Below are 20,374 nucleotides of genomic sequence, written 5' to 3'. Positions count from 1 at the left end.
ATGATCAAACTTGAGATAATTACTGGAGTGAAGACACTAAGGAAATCTATTATGCCAGCATTTAACTTTCAAAAGGGCGATTTTAAAATGAGGAAAAAGGTTTAGAAAAAAAAAAAAAGCTAAAAGGAAGAGCTGCAAAGATTGGGTGGGAGGAGGGGATAGTGCTGGACAGACATGTAGGGTCTGTGCCCTGAAAAAGACAGGTACAAATCAAGGTAAGGTATACACAAAAAAGTGGCACAGTGGGAGGCGGGGCTAGTGGTTGGGAGGTGGGGATAGTGCTGGGCAGACTTATAAGGTCTGTGCCAGAGCCAGTGGTGGAAGGCGGGGCTGGTGGTTGGGAGGCGGGGATAGTGCTGGGCAGACTTATACGGTCTGTGCCCTGAAAAAGACAGGTACAAATCAAGGTAAAGTATACACAAAAAGTGGCACATATGAGTTATCTTGTTGGGCAGACTGGATGGAACGTGCAGGTCTTTTTCTGCCGTCATCTACTATGTTACTATGTTACAAACCTTAGAATTTAACCTGGGCTGTATAGGAAACCAGTGGGCCTTAACCAATAAAGGAGCTGCTCTGTCAAACTTGCCAGCTGAGTATATCAACCTAACTGTAGTGTTCCGCAGCATCTGTAGTTTAAGAATAGACTTGTGCAACCTGCATACAGCAAGTTGCACAGGATTGTATAATAATTAAGTAAATGTAACTGGTTACTGTACTTAAGTAAAAGATGTGTCACTTTTACTTGTAAAGAAGTAAAGGAAATATTTGTTACTTTTACCACAATAATAATTTCACCAACTTTTATTTTACTCAGTTACATCTGATGCTTGCAGTGAAAAGTAAAAAAGTGTCCCTTTTACTAAGCCGCGTAAGCGCCTACGCACGCCCAACGCGCTCCAATTCAGAGTTACCACCCAGCAACCGTGTGGCTCTTGAGGTAATTCCATTTTTGGCGCGCATCCACTATGCATACCTGAAAAATATTTTTTACTTTCTGGTGCGCATCAGCTATACGCGTCGTGGCATTTGACGCACGTAGGTCATTACTGCCCGGTTACAGCGTGAGACCTTACCGCTAAGTCAACGGCTGGCGGTAAGGTCTCAGACACAAAATGGACGCGTTGCCAATTCTGATTTTGCCGCACGTCCATTTTCGCCAAAAATTTTAAAAAAGGCCTTTTTTACAAGCGCGCTGAGAAATGGATCTGCGTGTGCCCAAAACCCACGCCTACACTACCACGAACCATTTTTCAGCACACCTTAGTAAAAGGACCCCTCAAGGAGAGATATAAATGACAATTCTTCAGTAAATCAAATGAAACGGCAAAATCTGAAACAGGATTTTGCTATTGCAAACCTCATCACGCAAACAGTGGATCATCTCATCTTAAATTTTGTTCAATGAATATAGCCTATAAGAACTGTGGAGTTGCCTCTGTTTGTTGAACTGGTTACTGGTCTCCAGCCAAACAGGTCCCAGAAAGCACATAGGCAAGCGGTCAGCAAGATCCAGAACAGCAAGAAAAGCAGACCCAAGTAGTGAAATAAAACAAAATTTATTCAGGCTACAGCTGCTTGGGAAAGACAGCTCACTGCTTGGCAGCTTTATTTTTTGTGCTACACTACACTAACCAGACAGGGAAAACATTGGACTGCTCCTGCTGGTTTCATGTTAAGCCCCTGACGCAGCCCTTGAGGGCAAAACATGGCCATGTTGGGCAGTTAGATGAAAATTGTATGCTGATTTCATGTATCAGCATTGAATAAATTTTGTTTTATTTCACCACTTGGGTCTGATTTTCTTTTCTGCTCTCCAGACAAAAAGAACAGTGATGCCAAGCAAGGGCGTAGCTACATGGGGCCATGGCCCCCCTGCCGCCAACCCTCCCCCGCCATCGGGTACCTTTGCTGGCGGGGGTCCCCAACCCCCACCAGCCGAAGTCCTCTTCTCCGGCGTAAATTCACTTAATGGTCACGTGGGTTTTCTGAGAACCTTCACAAAAACGTTTATGAAAATATAGATTATTATTATTATTAGCATTTGTATAGCGCTACCAGACGCACGCAGCGCTGAACAACTGACACTATTATTGTTGTGCCTGGGAAATTGTTCTAGTTAAATGTGAGCATATCCTAAGATTTCTTGTAAAAGGAAAAAGGGTTGGAGTTGATTTAAATCCCATTAATATCATTTTGAAAAAAAAACAACAACAATGAATATGCATGAGATCTATTTGCATTCAATGGAGGCAGTGAATGCAAATAGATCTCATGCATATTCATTGGGGAAATCCTGAAAACCCAACTGGATGGCGGCCCTCAAGGACCAAGGTTGGACACCCTGATCTACAATGTCAAATGCTGTCGCTAAGTGAAATTGGATCAACAGGACCTGATGGCCTCTGCTCTAACTTCAAAAATTAAGGTACCACAAACTGTTTCTGTACTAAAATCCTTCCCAAAACCCATAGAAACAGAGAAAAATGTGGGCAGATAAAGACCTATCCAGTCTGCCCATCCATCCCATCTACTCTCCCTATCATTCCCTTAGAGAGTCTATGTACTTGTCCCAAGCTCTCTTGAATTCAGATACTGTTTTCATCTCTACCACTTCCACTGGGAGGCCATTCCAGGAATTCAGTACCTGACTGTGATAGATGTAAAATATCATTAAGTATCACGATATGTTGCAAAGTAACCATCAACTTGGCAAATAAGGGGATTGATGCTACAGGTCTATAATTAGATATCGTTGATAACTTATCGGACAAATTCTTAGGGATAGGTGTGAGAATTATATGCCCCAAATAGCTAGGGCAGCGGTTCCCAAACCTGATCCTGGAGGCACCCCCAGCCAGTCAGGGTTTTGGGATATCCAGAATGAATATTCATGAGACATATTTGCATGCTGGGATGCCTCCAGGACCAGGTTTGGGAACCACTGAGCTGGGGAATTTCCCAGTGTGAGACTGGAGTTTAACCACATTGTTGACCAATTCACAAAAACTGAGAAAGGTGATTAAGAAGATAAGTGGGACAACAACTTAGGCATTCACACCTTCCCCATTAAGAACACAAATCACAAAGCATTAATGAATCACAATAACTCAGACTTGACAACTATTAGGTGGAAAATCATGGCCGCAGCCTTACTATTATAAATAAAACTTTTAAGAATAAGTGAGCATAAATAACTGAATAGGACCAGAGGGTGACATACTAGTCCATACATTCAATGTATAACTCATCTCTTCACAGCCTGCGGTAACGCAAGACTGCAAATAATTGAAATTATTTTTCTAACCCCCTTTATTTTAACCTAAAAGCAGGGTCTTATCGCAGGTGCCTTACTTTCTACACTTCTAACAATCACAACTCACCTCTTCTAACTTCTATCACAAACTCTTAAGCTGCGACAAAACCTACAATAATACAAGACCCTAAAACTCTCTAACCATCCAAAACCTACGCGGTGGGTGGGTAATTTTAATAATTAATTTAAATAGAAAATTTCACAAAACTCTCCTGTCTTCAACTGACTACTCCCTTCAGCTCCTTCCCCACTCAAACTTCTGTACTCCTACTTCATCCAATCACCTTCCTCCAAACTTAAAATGGGATGTTGTATATCTATTAAGAAATCTGCCAGTTTTGTCAAGTCCAATCATTTAAAAAAAATTCCAATTTATATGGCTGGGAATTCCTGGGCCAATAAGATTCACCTCACTTACATGATCAGTTAGGATATTTTTTTTTTTTGTTACATTTGTACCCCGTGCTTTCCCACTCATGGCAGGCTCAATGCGGCTTACATGGGGCAATGGAGGGTTAAGTGACTTGCCCAGAGTCACAAGGAGCTGCCTGTGCCTGAAGTGGGAATTGAACTCAGTTCCTCAGTTTCCCCAGGACCAAAGTCCACCACTCTAACCACTAGGCCACTCCTCCACTGTTGCTACTATTTGAGATTCTACATGGAATGTTGCTATTCCACTAGCAACATTCCATGTAGAAGTCGGCCCTTGCAGATCACCAATGTGGCCACGCAGGCTTCTGTTTCTGCGAGTCTGACATCAGACTCACAGAAGCAGAAGCCTGCGCAGCCTTCTACATGGACCTACATGGAATAGCAACAATAACATTCCATGTAGAATCTCCAATAGTAGCAACATTCCATGTAGAAGTCAGCCCTTGCAGATCACCAATGTGGCCGCGCAGGCTTCTGTTTCTGTGAGTCGTGCAGGACGTCAGACTCACAGAAGCAGAAGCCTGCGCAGCCTTCTACATGGAATGTTGCTAGTGGAATAGCAACATTCCATGTAGAATCTCTAATAGTAGCAACATTCCATGTAGAATCTCAAATAGTAGCAACAGAATCTCCAATAGTAGCAACATTCCATGTAGAATCTCCAATAGTATCTATTTTATTACATTTGTACCCCACGCTTTCCCACTCATGGCAGGCTCAATGTGGCTTACATGGGGCGATGGAGGGTTAAGTGACTTGCCCAGAATCACAAGGAGCTGCATGTGCCTGAAGTGGGAATTGAACTCAGTTCCTCAGTTTCCCCCAGGACCAAAGTCCACCACCCTAACCACTCCTCCACTCCAATGGTGGTAATACTGCTTTTTTTTTCTCTAAAGTTTGCTAACTTTTAGACTGATAGAATACAGCTGACTCCCAATTGGATCAAATCCACGGTATTAGTTAAATGACTGCTCCAGAGCAAAAGAAAATTCAATAGCTTCAGATTTATCAGTGAAAAAAAGACGACCAAAAGTTCAGCTTGTCATTATCCTGGCAGCGCCAGGAAACAGCAGCTAAAAGGAAGGAACAGGCAAACTTTGGTAACTCTGCCCCTGAGCAGGCCTGGACCTAGCATCACTGTCCCCTGGACTGAACTGTTTTACATGATCCAGAAAGAAAGGAATCCCCTTAGCTAAACTGGCAAATGTCCAGAGATATATTTAGCTGGGGAGACTTCAAAGCCTGTTCTAATTAAACACAGCTTCCCAGTGCAGCCATGCTCCCTCCCAATTATCCTTTTCTTACAGGAGAAGATCAAATTACAAAATAAACCGGATCCCCTGTTTGGGGGAGAAGGAGGGGCTGTCCCTTTAAATCTTCACTAGGTCTCAGAACAAAGTGGATCAGCAGGCAGCCCTGTGCCCGGCCACTCAATTACACAACATTACAAACAGTATTCTGGGGGCACACAGCTCCTCCGAAACAAAAGGAAGGGAAGAATACCAGCTTGCTCTGCAAATATAATTTGGCGCTCTATGCTCCTCAGGCATGTGTTATAATTGCAGAGTACAGGCAAAGTGCCACCGTGGTCTTAAAGGCATAGTGAGCAGCTTGGAAGCACAACAAGAGTGCGCTCCCTCACCCCTGGAAGTGGGATATAGAGATCTCATCATCTGAAGGCCGCTTGCATGTAGAACAGTGTTAAGCACCGAGCTACTGCCTTATTACTGGAGTTTAATAGGGCAGCAGCTTTGAGCCAGCAAGTAAAAAGGAGGAAGACAGGCATTTTGGCTACCTACCCTTTCCATGACAAGTTTTGATTTATTAAACATGTATACTCTGGAGGAAAGGAGAAACAGGGGTGATATGATACAGACGTTCAAATATTTGAAAGGTATTAATCCGCAAACGAACCTTTTCCGGAGATGGGAAGGTGGTAGAACGAGAGGACATGAAATGAGATTGAAGGGGGGCAGACTCAAGAAAAATGTCAGGAAGTATTTTTTCACGGAGAGAGTAGTGGATGCTTGGAATGCCCTCCCGCGGGAGGTGGTGGAAATGAAAACGGTAACGGAATTCAAACATGCGTGGGATAAGCATAAAGGAATCCTGTGCCGAAGGAATGGGTCCTCAGGAGCTTAGTCAAGATCGGGAGGCGGGGCTGGTGGTTGGGAGGCGGGGATAGTGCTGGACAGACTTGTAGTGCTGGACAGACTTGTACGGTCTGGTCTGTGCCAGAGCCGGGGTTGGGAGGCAGGGCTGGGGAGGTGAGGATAGTGCTGGGCAGACTTATACGGTCTGTGCCTGTGCCAGAGCCGGTGGTTGGGAGGCGGGGATAGTGCGGGGCAGACTTATACTGTCTGTGCCCTGAAGAGCATAGGTACAAATCAAAGTAGGGTATACACAAAAAGCAGCAAATATGAGTTATCTTGTTGGGCAGACTGGATGGACCGTGCAGGTCTTTTTCTGCCATCATCTACTATGTTACTATGTAATTTAGATGAACTAGGGAGCTGCTGGGTAAAGGTGCCAGCTCCATGGTGTATTGGGTGCTTAAGAACTGTGAATACTAAGCAAATCCCTTCACTCTGACAGGAGAGAGGGCAAGGCTGGGCTGCATTTAAGCCTAGGCAAAAGCCTAGGGTGCCAGATTTTGGAAATGTCAATACCCCGGCAAAAGAAGGGGGCCTGCTTGAGTTTACTACAAGGCCATGTGCTAAAAAGAGGGATACTAGTATGGTCTCCTTCTGCTCCTCCCTTGGCTCTCTAGTTTCAGGAACCTATGAATTCCTCCCCTCTCTAGAATGCATTGCTTCATCCATTACCTGCACAGGACCACTGTCCACAGGTGACATCACAAATAGTATGAACCAACCGGATGCCATTCCCTGCAAGGTAACCTATGTGACCCCGTCCCAAAAAATGGCTGCTTCCAGGATGTCAAGGAAGTTGCTTCAAGATTGTTTTTTAAAAGGGGCATTTCTGACCAATGTAGAGAGAACAGAGTTTCCAAGTTACCCAGTTCCAGGAGGGAGATTTTAGCCACTTCCTGATTTCTGCCAACCTCATCCTAGTGCATTATTGCTTTTGACTCGTAACCACTTGTAACCACTCGCCTCCACCTACCCTCCTCTCTTCCTTCCCATTCACATTAATTGATTTGATTTGCTTACTTTATTTATTTTTTGTCTATTAGATTGTAAGCTCTTTGAGCAGGGACTGTCTTTCTTCTATGTTTGTGCAGCGCTGCGTACGCCTTGTAGCGCTATAGAAATGCTAAATAGTAGTAGTAGTAGTAATTATGGGACCTGCAGCACTGATTTCAATGGTAGAATCAAGGGCTACAAATACCATACATCATTCCTTTCCCTTCTCTACAGCCTTCACCTACCATGCTGATCCTACTCCCAAGCTCCTGTGGAGACCATGGTTGATTTAGTCCGGGGGTTCTCAACCCAGTCCTCATAGCACACCAAACCAGTCAGGTTTTCGGGATACCCACAATGAATATGCATGCGATAAATCTGCATGCACTGTCTCCATTGTATACAAATCTATCTCATGCATATTCATTGTGGATATCTTGACAATCAGACCAGCTTGGTGTGTCCCAAGGACTGGGTTGAAAACCCCTGCTTTGGTCTACCCTCTTGAGGACCCCACCATTATTCTTTTCTGTCATCCTATGCTCCCCCACCTCCTTTATCAGCACCCCAGAAGAGATGTGTTGGGTGCCACACTGCTGAACACACCTAGCTGTAAGACCATTGTGAGACCAGGTGCAGTGAACTCACAGGTGGAGGAACAGTCTAGTAGTTGGAACAGTGAGCTGAGAAGCCAGAGTTCAAATCCTACTGATGGCCCTTGACCAAGTCACTGAGGGGCCTTTTTGCTAAGCCGCGGAGAGTGTGTCATTTGGGCACACACCAGGCCAGTTTTTGCCTCGTTCTGGAAAAAGGGCCTTTTTTTTAAGGGGCAGGAAAATGGACATGCAGCAAAATAAAAACCAGTGCACTGATTTATTCAAGAAAGCATACCATAAACAACCATCCTAAGCAAGGTTCTATAATGGTAGGGGCCCCCTCTCTCCGTCCGTCCGAGCTGCTTGCCTGCCTCCGTGTGACCATCGGACGTTGTTCGTGGTTCGCTCTGTGTGGAGGGTTTTGGGTTTGTTTGTTTTTTTGCTGCGCCTCAGTGCCTGTGCCGTTTCCGTTTCAGCCCTCGAGTGTCATTGCTCCGCCCTTGACGTCATCACGTTTTGATGCGAGGGCGGTGCAGACACTCAGGGGCACACCTGATATCTCGGGCGCCTCAACTTCCGTGGAGGCTTCATTAGAACGTTGGGGTTGCCTTTTATATAGCGAGATAGACTGAACATGAACAAGACAGAACCGACCTCTCATTACACGACTGACTAACCCACGGCTTTTAATGAACAAACACAATCAGGTCTACCCTAATGTCAATACCTATGCAATAACATAATGTTGATGTATTCTTCCACCATGTATGTACGCACCTGATGTCAACATCATTTGCAATTCTATGGACCGGAAATTGCCACTACGGCAAATGTGGGCCACATTGAGCCTGCAAATTGGTGGGAAAATGTGGGATACAAATGATGCAAATAAATAAATAAACATCCATTTTTGGCCTGAGACCTTACCACCACCCCATTGGCTTAGCGGTAAGGTCTCACTTGCTAACTGGGCGGCAGGCGTGAGGCGCGCAGCCACTGCTGTTTACCGCCGGGTAAGCACCACGCGGTAGAAAATAGAAAATATTTTCTATCGCGTGTTTTCAGTGCACGTCAAATTCAAAAATTACCGCCCGGGGCATGCAGGCCAGGCGGTAATGCTGATTTCGCATGCACTGGATGCACGTAGGCTCTTTCGCGCCTCTGTAAAAGGGCCACTTAACCCTCCAACTGCCTCAGGTACAAACATAGATAAGCCCTTTGGAGAAAATACCTGCTATTGCTTGAGCAGAGCTATGCATGAAGTGTGAATTAAATCCATTCTCACAGCAGCCCTGAACAGGCTCCTTCCTCCCTTTTCAAACAGGAAGCTTCACAGAGAAGAGTGTGGGCTGCTCAATATAATGTCTCTGCTGGCTTTACTCAGCACACCTTGCATTTCACTAATTCTTGGTTGAGGAATAGTGAGACCTCCATCTGCACTGCAGTACCATGTCCAATGCTGAAGGCTGCACATCCAGAGAAAAACTTCCAAAATGATATGAAGGGGACGAGCTAAGAGAGCAAGTAGCCTCCAACTTTAGGCACTACGCGACTAGATTCTACATATGGTGCTGGAAAAAAATCCAAAGTACAAAACTGGAAAATCCTCTACCACGACGAAACACAGCAGGAAAAAGTAGAGGCTGACCAAAGATTAATCACCATCGGAGATATGAATCCAACAGTCTTTATTGTAATAAATAAAGGACCCGACATGGGCCGTGTTTCGACGCACGCAAGCGTCTACATCAGGGGTCAAACAGTAAACTCCAGATGTAGGAGCAGGACCACAACCCTGTTCATGTCTAAAGCTATAGACTGTACCCAAATACTTGTGCAGTCAAAGCTCAGCCAGGTTAGGGTACCTATAAGTAGTGCTGGAACCCGGAAAGCTTTAGACACGAGAGTTTACTGTTTGACCCCTGATGTAGACTGTTGGATTCATATCTCTGGTGGTGATTCGTCTTTGGTCAGCCTCTACTTTTTCCTGCTGAAAAAAAATCAACACCGCAAAAAATAGCGTTTACCAGTATTCCAAAAACCATGCTTAAAGTTAGGCACAGTTTATAGAATAGCACCAGGAACAGTGACTACATTTAGGCAAGACCATTTACACCAGTGAAAACCTGGTGTAAGTCCCTGCGCGTAAATTAAGAGCGGATCCCCCTAATTCTATAACAATGCGCATAAACTGCAGGCACGCTCTCGACCCACCCATGCTCTTCTCATGGCCAAGCCCCCTTTCCGGGTTCCAGCACTACAATTTACACACACCTCTTTACAGAATACACCTAAAAATATGCATGCGTAAATTCTAATTAGTGCCAATTAGGGCCGATAATTGTTTGCTATTGCCCAATTATCAGCGCTGATTGGCTCGTGTCAATTAAGTTCAATGAAGTTGTGTGTGTGTGTGCAAATTGAGTGTGTGGCCAAATTTATGTGCGCAACTCAAAGCACCATAAGTAACAGAAATTAAGCCTGCATCGCAGGTGCAGACATTTACACAGATGTCCATGGCTAGTTAGGTCTATCTGCGTGCATTTCAGACAGCACGTTTAACTAAGGTACCTCGATTTACCCATGTGACTCCTGAGTTGCACTGGCTACTTATCCAGTGGAGAATAAAATTTGAAGTACTAACTTTGATTCATAAGGCATTAAATCATGAGGCACCACTGACCACTGAAAACCTGCTGAAGATTTACCGCCCTGCATGTGCTCTACATTCCACAGATAAACTTAACTTCTTTTCATCCTATAAGAATAAATAAATGCAGTTCTTCTATATGGACAGTGCCATGTTATGAATGCACTACCAACTCATTTCCATGGACCGGTCTTGATATCCAGAGGTAGTTGGTTCAAATTCCACCACTTCCCCCTTGTGATCTTGGGCAAGTCACTTAACCCTCCAATTGTCTCAGATACAGACTTAGATTGTGAGCCAGATATGGAAATACCCAGTGTACCTGAATGTAACTCACTTTGAGCAACTACTGAAAAGTTATGAGCAAAATCTAAATTAATTATGCAGTTGAAGGCACACCTATTTTATATAGGCTTCTGTTTGGACAACTATTGCACATTTCTGGCACTGTTTATAGCATCTCAGAGTTTGATATGCTGCCATACTCATAATAACACTTAAATACCAGTGGTGTAGCTAAAGGGGGCCACGGGGGCCTGCCCCCCCAAATCGGCTCTGGGGCCCACAGTTTGGCTGGCGGGGCTCCCCAACCCCCGCCAGCTGAGGCGTTTGTCCCGCGCTGGTCTCGCTGCATTACCTACCCTGCTCTTCTCAGTCACACCATGCACTCATTTTAGTGAAATTGAGCGTGCACAACATTTCGCTCAAGCTCAACTTCATTAAAACGGGTGTGCAGGGTGCAACTGAGAACAGGACAGGCAATGCGAGACCAGCGTGGGACAAATGCTTCAGCTGGCAAGGGTTGGGGACCTGTCAGCCAAGGTACCTTTGTGCAGTGGCGGTGGGGGGGTGCACTGGCAGCGGTGGGGAGGCGGGCCAAAATGTGCCTCCCCAACTTGGGCTCTGGCCCTGTCGAGGTCTGATTATGCGCCTGGTAAATATGAGGATAAAATGCACCTCATACATATCAAATTTGTCTTACATTATGTAATGTTTGTTTTATTTTATTGTGTATGGTTTTTTTTATTGTCAACCACCTAAAATTGAAAGGCAGTGTGAGTTACAAATTTTTTAAATAACTAAAAAGTATGCATGTAAATTAGCATGTTTTATACTCTATGCACATTCTTTTGACCTCTGCCTGAACTCTGCCTCTGTATGCTCCTGGGAGGATAAATTCAAGAGTGGCATCTTTACACACCCAAACAACTCATGTGTCATGCCTCTTGTGTACCATTTCACTGGATGTTCAAAAGTTGCCATTAAATACTGAGTGAATCTAGAGCCACAGTTGAAAGGAAATCGCATGCAAATAAGATAGAAGGAAGCTGTACAAGCCACATGGACAGAACAGTTTCACAGAAAAAGTGACAACTACAGGTCCCAGTTGTGCACCCAGTGACCTCACATGGAGTTTCCTTTTTCTTTTTTCCCCCCACAATGAATTAACACTACTGTTAAGTGCAGGACACACATGCACAATGCACATTTCACACACACATGGCATGTTTCACACACAGGTCACACACAGGTACAGATACTATTAAAAAATGCAAGCAGACTGCTCCACCCAGAAGTTGTCTTCATGCAAAGACAGCTGCAGACAAGGTAGGCTCTCCTTTCCCTGCACAAAAATGTCTGTGCATGGCAGGGAATGCTCACTTTAATACTAATGGGCTCATTGTAATACATTTGCATAGGCTTATTGGTAGCTGTTACCACTAATAATAAAAATTCAGATGCTGAATAAGCTGAATAAGGTGCATGCATGCTAGTCTGGCTACAACCAGTGTAAATCAAATATTGCAAGCATGGTAAGCTTTGAGCATCAGGACCTCTGTGGCCTGTTACTGGCCCACAGGGATGTTCTTGCTCTGTGGCCTCTGTACTGGTAAGATGAGTGCACATGCTCCCTTCAGGGGGGGGAGGGGGGTTAAAGATATTAGCCTTGTTTATTGACAATTAGTCAGGATAATACAGGATTATTGTCCCAAGTGTGTGCATTTTGCTACAGAATAGCACCAACCACGTATGCAGGTAAGTGAAAGTTTGTGATGCCTAAGTGATACTGTTCTGTAGCATATGCGGGTATTTAGCGCCTAAACTTTGGCACTTATTTATGGAATTTGATTGAACTTGTTTTCTCTCTTTCTCTTTTTAAAATCAGCTTCTCTCCTAAGTACATTGCCCAATAATTTACAGGCAGAAACCAGTCAAGGCTGACTTCCTTCATCAGGGCTGATGAGATAATGAAGTAGAAGGAATCATAAAGGAAGGCAAAGACAGTGTTTTTTGGTGGGGGCAGAGGTGGAGTGGTACTTAAGATGATGTTTTTGGCAGCTTGCTCTTTGCAGGCTTCAGACTAACCTGAAAAGACCTGAGCAGACAGAAAACAAGATCCACTCTTCACAAAGTCTACAGATATATATGTTACCATTCCTTGATTTGTTTGTTCAACCGTATGAGCCTTTTTTTTTAAACATTGCATCAGGAGGAAGGCTGTTATGTCAAAGCAGGAACCAAGACCTTCTTATGTAACATAGTAACATAGCAGAAAAAGACCTGCATGGTCCATCCAGTCTGCCCAACAAGATAAACTCGTATGTGTATACCTTACCTTGATTTGTACCTGCCTTTTTCAGGGCACAGACCCTACAAGTCTGCCCAGCAGTATTTCCCGCCTCCCAACCACCAGTCCCGCCTCCCATCACTGGCTCTGGCACATATAGCTTATAGGGATTCCTGCTGTCAGACCTCTCTACCCTTACAAAGGACTCTTACCACAAAACATGGAAAATGATGCGTAAGTGAAAAACGGAATGACTAGCAAGGCTTTAATCCGTTTTACATAAAGGCCAAATCCTTTCACCCTCTGAAATCTCATTCTCACAGCCTAGACTCCTCTACTATCATAAAGATTTCAACATACAGAGCAGAACCAGTGCAACCCTCGCTCACATGGAGTACATCCATCCTGCTTCCAGCCAAGTTTCAGCCACACATGGTGATTGCCACATCTTGGTCACATAGAAAGCTTCCTCTGGTTCCCAGATATGTCTCTTGCTTTCATTCACACCTCAGTCACACAGAGTGCCTTCTTTATTCTTCATGCAGGTATCATTAACGCAGAAGAGATGCTTCAGCATTCCTTCAGACCCTGATCACAGACAGTAGTTCCCAGTTGCTTATACAGGTCTCAGCCATCACAATACAGCCCCACTTTTCCATTAAAATTCTCCTCTTACTAAGCATGTATGAAGCCAATAGGCACCTCTGAAGTACATAAGTATTGCCATACTGGGACAGACCAAAGGTCCATCAAGCCCAGCATCCTGTTTCCAACAGCGGCCAATCCAGGTCACAAATACCCGGCAAGATCCCGAAACTTGTATCCACCCAGCCGGGGTCTTGGCATTTTTATTTTTGTTGTTTTTAACTACTCATCCTTTTCACCTTGGCTTCCTTTCAGACTAGTTAAACCGGCCCCTACCAGGAATACCTTTTAAAATACTTTGCAAGACTGGAATAGAAAGTAGGGGGCAGATTCTATGCTGACACACAATTATATCCCTGGGATGATAAAAACTTTGAAAAGGGTGGCTGTGTTAGTCTGGTGTTACAAAAATGACAAAAAAAGCAGGTGCCAATTTACTGACTAAGCAATTTACCACTTCATCAGATGCAGACTGTTTCTCAAAAGCTCATGCCTCAATAAATTGCCTCTGTCATTTTCTTATACTATGAGTACAACAGTGAACCTGCCTCCATTCTGGACATTAATTAGTTGCAGTCCCTGGACTAATTATGGGATGAATGAAATGTATGGAAACAGAAGTTTCAGGGAACTTAAGGATTACTATTGGAACCAGCTGACAGTGTATTATTCCTCCAGAACTGAAACAGACCAGGAAGCAAAAGCAGGTAATTAATGCAGAACTGAATAACAGAAAGGGGATACAGAGTAATCCAGGAGTAATATTTTCCTTAACATAAATTGTAGGATGTGATACCCGCCAGTCTTCTCAGAGGGGCTAGGTAGGTATAACTCAAGACTATCTCCACTTCAGGAAGCAGATGAAAGCCTGGCTCTTCTCCCATGCCTTTAATACATTGGGTGACTGACTATACACTCATTCCGTACCTGGACTAGCTTGCTACAAACACTGTAACTTAGACCAGTTCCGTATCTCTTACTTAACTATACAAAGAACTTGCCTTGAGTTTAGCCAACCATCTATTTATCCCAACTGACTCTCTGTACCATGCATCTTGTTCCCATCATATATCTGCTCTTGGTTCCTCAGCTATATGGTAAGCCATATTGTAGAAAATCTTTAGCATCATATCTTTGTTAGCTGAATGTTCTAATGCATGCTTATCAGGTGTTTCATTAGTATTATGCTAACGTTGTATTACATCTCTGGTATTTGAATTACAGTGCTGTTTAATGTGTATATTTTTTATACTGTTTCACAGTAGTTCTATTATTAGGTTTCAATTTACTGTTTTCAAGTTTATCTCATTTATTGTATTCAATGTGGAAACTAAAAAGAGTTAGACAAATTTTTCCAAGAACTGTCTTCCGCAATCTGGTACAATCATTGGTACTCAGTCATCTGGACTATTGCAACTCACTCTATGCTGGCTGTAAAGAGCAAATGCTTAAAAAACTCCAGACAGCCCAGAATACAGCAGCCAGACTAATATTCCGCACGCAAAACCCCTGCGGGAAAAACTACACTGGCTCCCACTAAAGGAACGCATCATGTTCAAACTTTGCACCCTAGTCCATAAAAAACCAGCCTACATGTCAGACCTGATAGATCTACCACCCAGGAAAGCAAAAAGATCCTCTCGCACATTCCTTAATCTTCATCCTCCCAAGTGCAAGGGTCTGAAATACAAATCAATGCATGCATCTACCTTTTCCTATAAGAGCACGCAACTCTGGAACGCGCTGCCACGTAACCTGAAAACGGTCTATAAATTGACCAATTTCCGCAAACTATTGAAAACCTATCTCTTCGACAAGATATATCACAAAGATCAACATGTGTAACTGTATAATCTTAAAACTTCCAGACTGTCTTATAATGTCTTTCTGCTTTAACGCCTTCATATACTTCACCACCATGTAACACAAAACCCTCTGTAAACCAAATGTATATTCACTGCTAATTCCAGTATCCATGATGAATTGTAAGCCACATTGAGCCTGCAAAGAGGTGGGATAATGTGGGATACAAATGCTTGGTTATGTTACTATTGTTATGCTGTTAACAAAATTGTAATGTTTTATGTTAAACTGTACCTACTGTACACCGCCTTGGATGAATCTCTTCATAAAGGCGGTTAATAAATCCCAATAAATAAATAAATTTTAAAAGAATTGCTGCAAGACTGGCACTTAAGGAAGCAACTGACTGCATGGAGAGAGCTCACACCTCAATAAATTGGTTTCTTAGTCTTAAGGTGTTGCCAACCTCTTTGTCATTTTTCCTGCTACAGACTAAGGGGGGGCTCACCACCCCCCCCCCCCCCCCCCCACCTCTGGAAGTTCTCATTGTCTTGCTTTTGGATCTGTTGGGAAACAGGTCTCTGAATTTAAGTACATCAAAAACATAGGCATTGAACTGCATTTCCTTATATGGGACTTCCATCTGCCCACACACACACACAAGAAATATTTAAAGACAAAGGAACATGAAACTTGCACATGTCCAGTGCATTCAGTGGCTTGAGGTTAATCCTACCTGCTTCTGAAGACCATAAATTTACTTGGGAGAAACAAGGGGCAAACAGGAATATGATGGAAGTTCAGTGAAATGGTATCTCAACATATTGCTGAATATTACTTGTTATTTATTACAAGTTAAAGGCTGATGCAGATAATTCTATACAATATTCTATACAATATGGTAAAAACACTTAAGCATGAAACCTGATTAAATCCAAAATATCAAAAATCTAAAGACATCTGCTTCTTCAAAGGGGATGCCACTGTGGCACTTTTGCCTCCCCTCCTGGCTCTCCAGTCTTTGGAAACTATTGCCACCCCTCTCTCTCAGATCTGCTATCTGGTTCTGCCTATGTGCACCATAGTATTAAAACCCTGGGATGGGCAGCCAGAAAATGTTTTGCTTTGTTTTTTTCCTTATCATGTTGAAACAAATGTCTGAACAGGGACAAATCAAACTTGGATATACATATATACTTGTTGGGCAGACTGGATGGAATGTTCAGGTCTTTATCTGCCGTCATTTACTATGTTACTCTTTGGGGTTCTACATGGAATGTTGCTACTAATTGGGATTCCGGAATCTTGTAACTCTTTAGGATTCCGGAATCTTCAGAACTTTTAGTACAAGAACAGTGCTGGGCAGACTTCTACAGTCTGTGCCCTGAGAAAGGCAAGGACAAATCAAACTCGGGTATACATATAAAGTATCACATACCATGTAATGAGTTTATCTTGTTGGGCAGACTGGATGGATGTTCAGGTCTTTTATCTGCTGTCATTTACTATGTTACTATGTAACAGTACACACTATTTGCATATAGTGCACATTTTTCTCAGAGTGCATGCTACATGCATGTAGTATGAACTCTCCATAGTATGCATATGTGCGAACCATCATGCATGCAGGCACTATCCCCCCAGATTTATATAACTTAAGTTGTTGTGCATGCAGCTTAGTTAGTTAACAAGCCAATCAGCACTGATAATTGCCAATTAACAAGCAATTAGTGACACAAATTGACATTAATTAGCATTTACATGAAAAACTGTCTACCCATATTCTGTAAATAAGGTGATGCGCGTAAATTCTATTTAAGTCTTAAGTCCCATAGTTGAAAACAGGGTGTGGCCATGGGTGTGAAATGGGCGTGTCATGGGAGTTTCTAAAATCTATAGGTATTGTTGTAGAATACACCCAGTCCCACCTAATTTAAGTGTTGGAATTTACACCAAGTTTTACTTGGGCTGGGATGAGCACTTGGTATATTCTATAATCCGCGAGGAAATTTAGGCTTATTCTATAAAGTACACCTAGATTTAGGTGTACTTTACACAATGCGTCTAGGCATATTTTTTTTTTCATGTGGATTCTTCTAGCCCTATACTTGCATATAGCATGCACTTTTTTTCTTAATGTTTATTATATAAAATAGAGTGCACTCTTAAGGCAAAAAAAAACAAACATTCATTTCAAATGACATCAAATCCAGCCCTGTCTAACATGGTGCTGCCCGTGCACAGAACCGGGAAAACACGTCTACCCAAGGATCTGGAACAGTTTGCTTCCAGTGCAGGTAAATTCCACTACCTGAAGCCACTTTCCAATCCTAGAGTCCAATGAGACTAACTATACTTTATTTATTAATTTATAAATCTATATCCCGCATTATCCAATAGTACAAAAGTCTAACATAAAAAAAATCAAATAATTCCCTGATTTATCCAGGGAAATTTTGCTAGAAAGTTTAGACGGCTTTCAAATAAGAAGAATCCGGAATATAAAACACGTTTTCTGAAGCAGGAAGGACTATGGTTGAAATGAAAGTTTTCAAATTTGCGCTCCCCTTCCTCCCACCCCCAACCCCCCCTAAAATCGCAACTAATATGACTGGGGAGGGGGGTATGCACACGCGCAATGTTAATGATCTTCCCAGGGAACAGAAGGCTAAATGCAGCTTTTTATATGCCCTGACCGCATAATTACAGAGACTGCCTGCAAAAAAATGTTAATGCCAGACCAAGGAAATGTGTTCCCCATTAATTCGTACATGAAATTTACTGGAAAGAATGACTAGAAAAGCCTTCGTTTCTATACAAATCCCTCTGCACAAGCACCTCATCCTCCTCTGCAAATCTCTTCATTTGTTTATTAAGACATGCTACAAGGGCTGCTCGGATCTGCTCCAAAACATTTCACATTTTCCAAAGAAAATGCGTCTGATCCATCATCGGCTTTAGATCTTTGAAGGGTGCGCATTTTCTGCACGGACAAACTGTCTTCTGGGTTTCCAAGTTTATTTAACATTTGATATTCTAACCGGTAAATATTGGCATCCTCAAACCCTCTCCTGGAACCTCAGAGAAACCTTCACAAAAGATCTCACAGTTTTGCTTTTAACTTTACACTTTAAGCTTTTTTCATTTTGGGGGGGGGGGGGGGGAACTCACTCTGGTTTTTAATTTTTTTTTTTAATGTTTTGGGCAGTGTTAGTCTCAAAACTGAAAAGTCTCACCTTGGCAAGTAGCAGCACGCAGAGGGTTAACGTAGTCCTTCGCACCTCCATGGCTTTGAAATGTCTTCTCGTCCCGTAAAGTTGCAAATGCCTGTAGATACGGAGGGTGCGCGTTCCCCTCGCAGGAATAAAGCAGATTCCTTACAGTCTTTTTGCAACTTTTATTTCGGACGGACAGACTCCTTGCAGCAGGAGGGAATCCGGCTCCCGATGTAGTCTACAAACCAACTTCTCCCGTCGACGCCAAGGCGATCCACCAAATCCTCGAACATGAAGAATAATTAAAAAAAAAAAAGTGTCTAAAGAGCGGTGAAGTCCTCGATCATCGGAAAAATGGAAATCGAATGTTGCAACAGCCTGCGGGAAAAGGATTCCAGAGGATCCAGACGGACACTGAGGTGGGGCTCGGACGGAGAGGTGTGCCTAGAAGAAAGAGAAATCCACCTATCTGCACGCAAGGGATGGGTCGGGAGACTGAATTACATCTTTCAAAACAAAGCCAGCTTTAAACTGTTTCTGATCATCATTTCGGATAAGATGAGAACAAAACCCGGTAGACTGCAAAGCAAGTATGTTGAAAGTTGCTGGTGCCCGGGAAATAGATGCACATCCCAGTCCCCGGAGGCTCTCTCTCTCACCTCCTGTGCAGGGCTGATCCAAGCGTAAGGGATGTGCCAGCTCTTCTTCTGTACTCCAGACATAAAAGAAAGGGGCGGTGCTAGAAAGACACTCATAGATCATATAGACATAGGCCAAGAAACCCTCTCCGAACGTTTGAACGGCTCAGGAAAAAAATTCACCGGCAGAGGGGCGCGCTGATTGGCGAGAAGTTAGACAGCTGGGAGGGAGCAGGGAGTGTGGGCGGGAAACTGCGTTCTGGTTGGCTAAGAGGAAGAGATGGGGGCGGATCCAGGGCGCTCATTGGATAATGGGGTATACTAGATACCCGACTCCGAGACGTTGCCCCGCCCATCCATCTGCTTTGATGACGGTCGGTGGCATTCAGCAACAGGAGATGGCCGAGGACGTGTAGATATATACGTTAAAAAAAAACCCACATGCAATAACATCCATAGGAGCCGGCTCTGTGGGTGCTTGAGCACCCCAATATTGAGAAAATTCCTTGTATGTGTCCCAGGGGGTTATTTCCACTGGGCTTAACATCCCAATAATTTTGAAAAGTTGGCATCTTACTTATGATTATGTTTATTAATGTACACTTGATATTTTCTATTTATTTTTTAATTTGTACATTATATATTTTGATTTATCCTTTTAATTGATACATTATATAATTTTTATGTGAAAGAGTATATCAAATTTTATTAAATTAAATAAATAAATAAATAAATAAATATATCCTTTAGACATTGTTAAAAAAAAATAAAATATATAATTTGCATAAGCAAAGAATTACAGATCTTTCTATTTCTCACTAACACCAAAAATATAAATATACTTTCCCCCATAGATTTGGGGATATAACAGGAGCATGAAGAAAACAGACCACAAGTTGTAGGGAATGGTGTGGAGAGAGAGATCTTTAAGTACCAAGAAAATGTAGCAGAAAGATACAGAATATTTCCCATGGTTTTGGGTGCCACAGGCTTGATTATAAATGATTTCCAAACACACCTGGAGAGTTGCTTATATATGTTACCTTTTACAGACTCCAGTGGGAAGCTCTCTTTGGCAGGATGCAAGTGCTGAGATCACATACAGATAGCCTGGCTTAGGAGTGAGGTTCATTATTACTGTTATGGCATGCTTAGCCAGTGGTGGGAGGCGAGGCAGGTGGTTGGGGGGCGGGGATAGTGCTGGGCAGACTTATAAGGTCTGTGCCCTGAAAAAGACAGGTACAAATCAAGATAAGGTATACACAAAAATTGGCACATGCGAGTTTATCTTGTTGGGCAGACTGGATGGACTGTGCAGGTCTTTTTCTGCCGTCATCTACTATGGTTATGTATGCACAAAACCA

The 20,374-nt window shown here is 43.1% G+C and overlaps 1 protein-coding gene across 1 annotated transcript in view; it reads right to left on the bottom strand.

Moving 5' to 3' along the window:
- The window catches only part of LOC115460033 (tumor necrosis factor receptor superfamily member 16-like), a 163,041-nt gene extending 144,033 nt beyond the window's left edge, over window positions 1-19,008 (bottom strand). The window contains exon 1 of the mRNA XM_030189890.1: window positions 18,394-19,008. Within this exon, the coding sequence (XP_030045750.1) occupies window positions 18,394-18,444 (51 nt within the window). The 5' untranslated portion in view covers window positions 18,445-19,008. The remainder of the gene's footprint in view (window positions 1-18,393) is intronic.
- Window positions 19,009-20,374: the final 1,366 nt, after the last annotated feature.

The sequence above is a fragment of the Microcaecilia unicolor genome, chromosome 1 (assembly GCF_901765095.1).
Source record: "Microcaecilia unicolor chromosome 1, aMicUni1.1, whole genome shotgun sequence".
Taxonomy (NCBI): Eukaryota; Metazoa; Chordata; class Amphibia; order Gymnophiona; family Siphonopidae; genus Microcaecilia; species Microcaecilia unicolor.
Note: the sequence above shows the minus strand (reverse complement) of the source record. Positions and strands in the feature narration are given on the sequence as shown.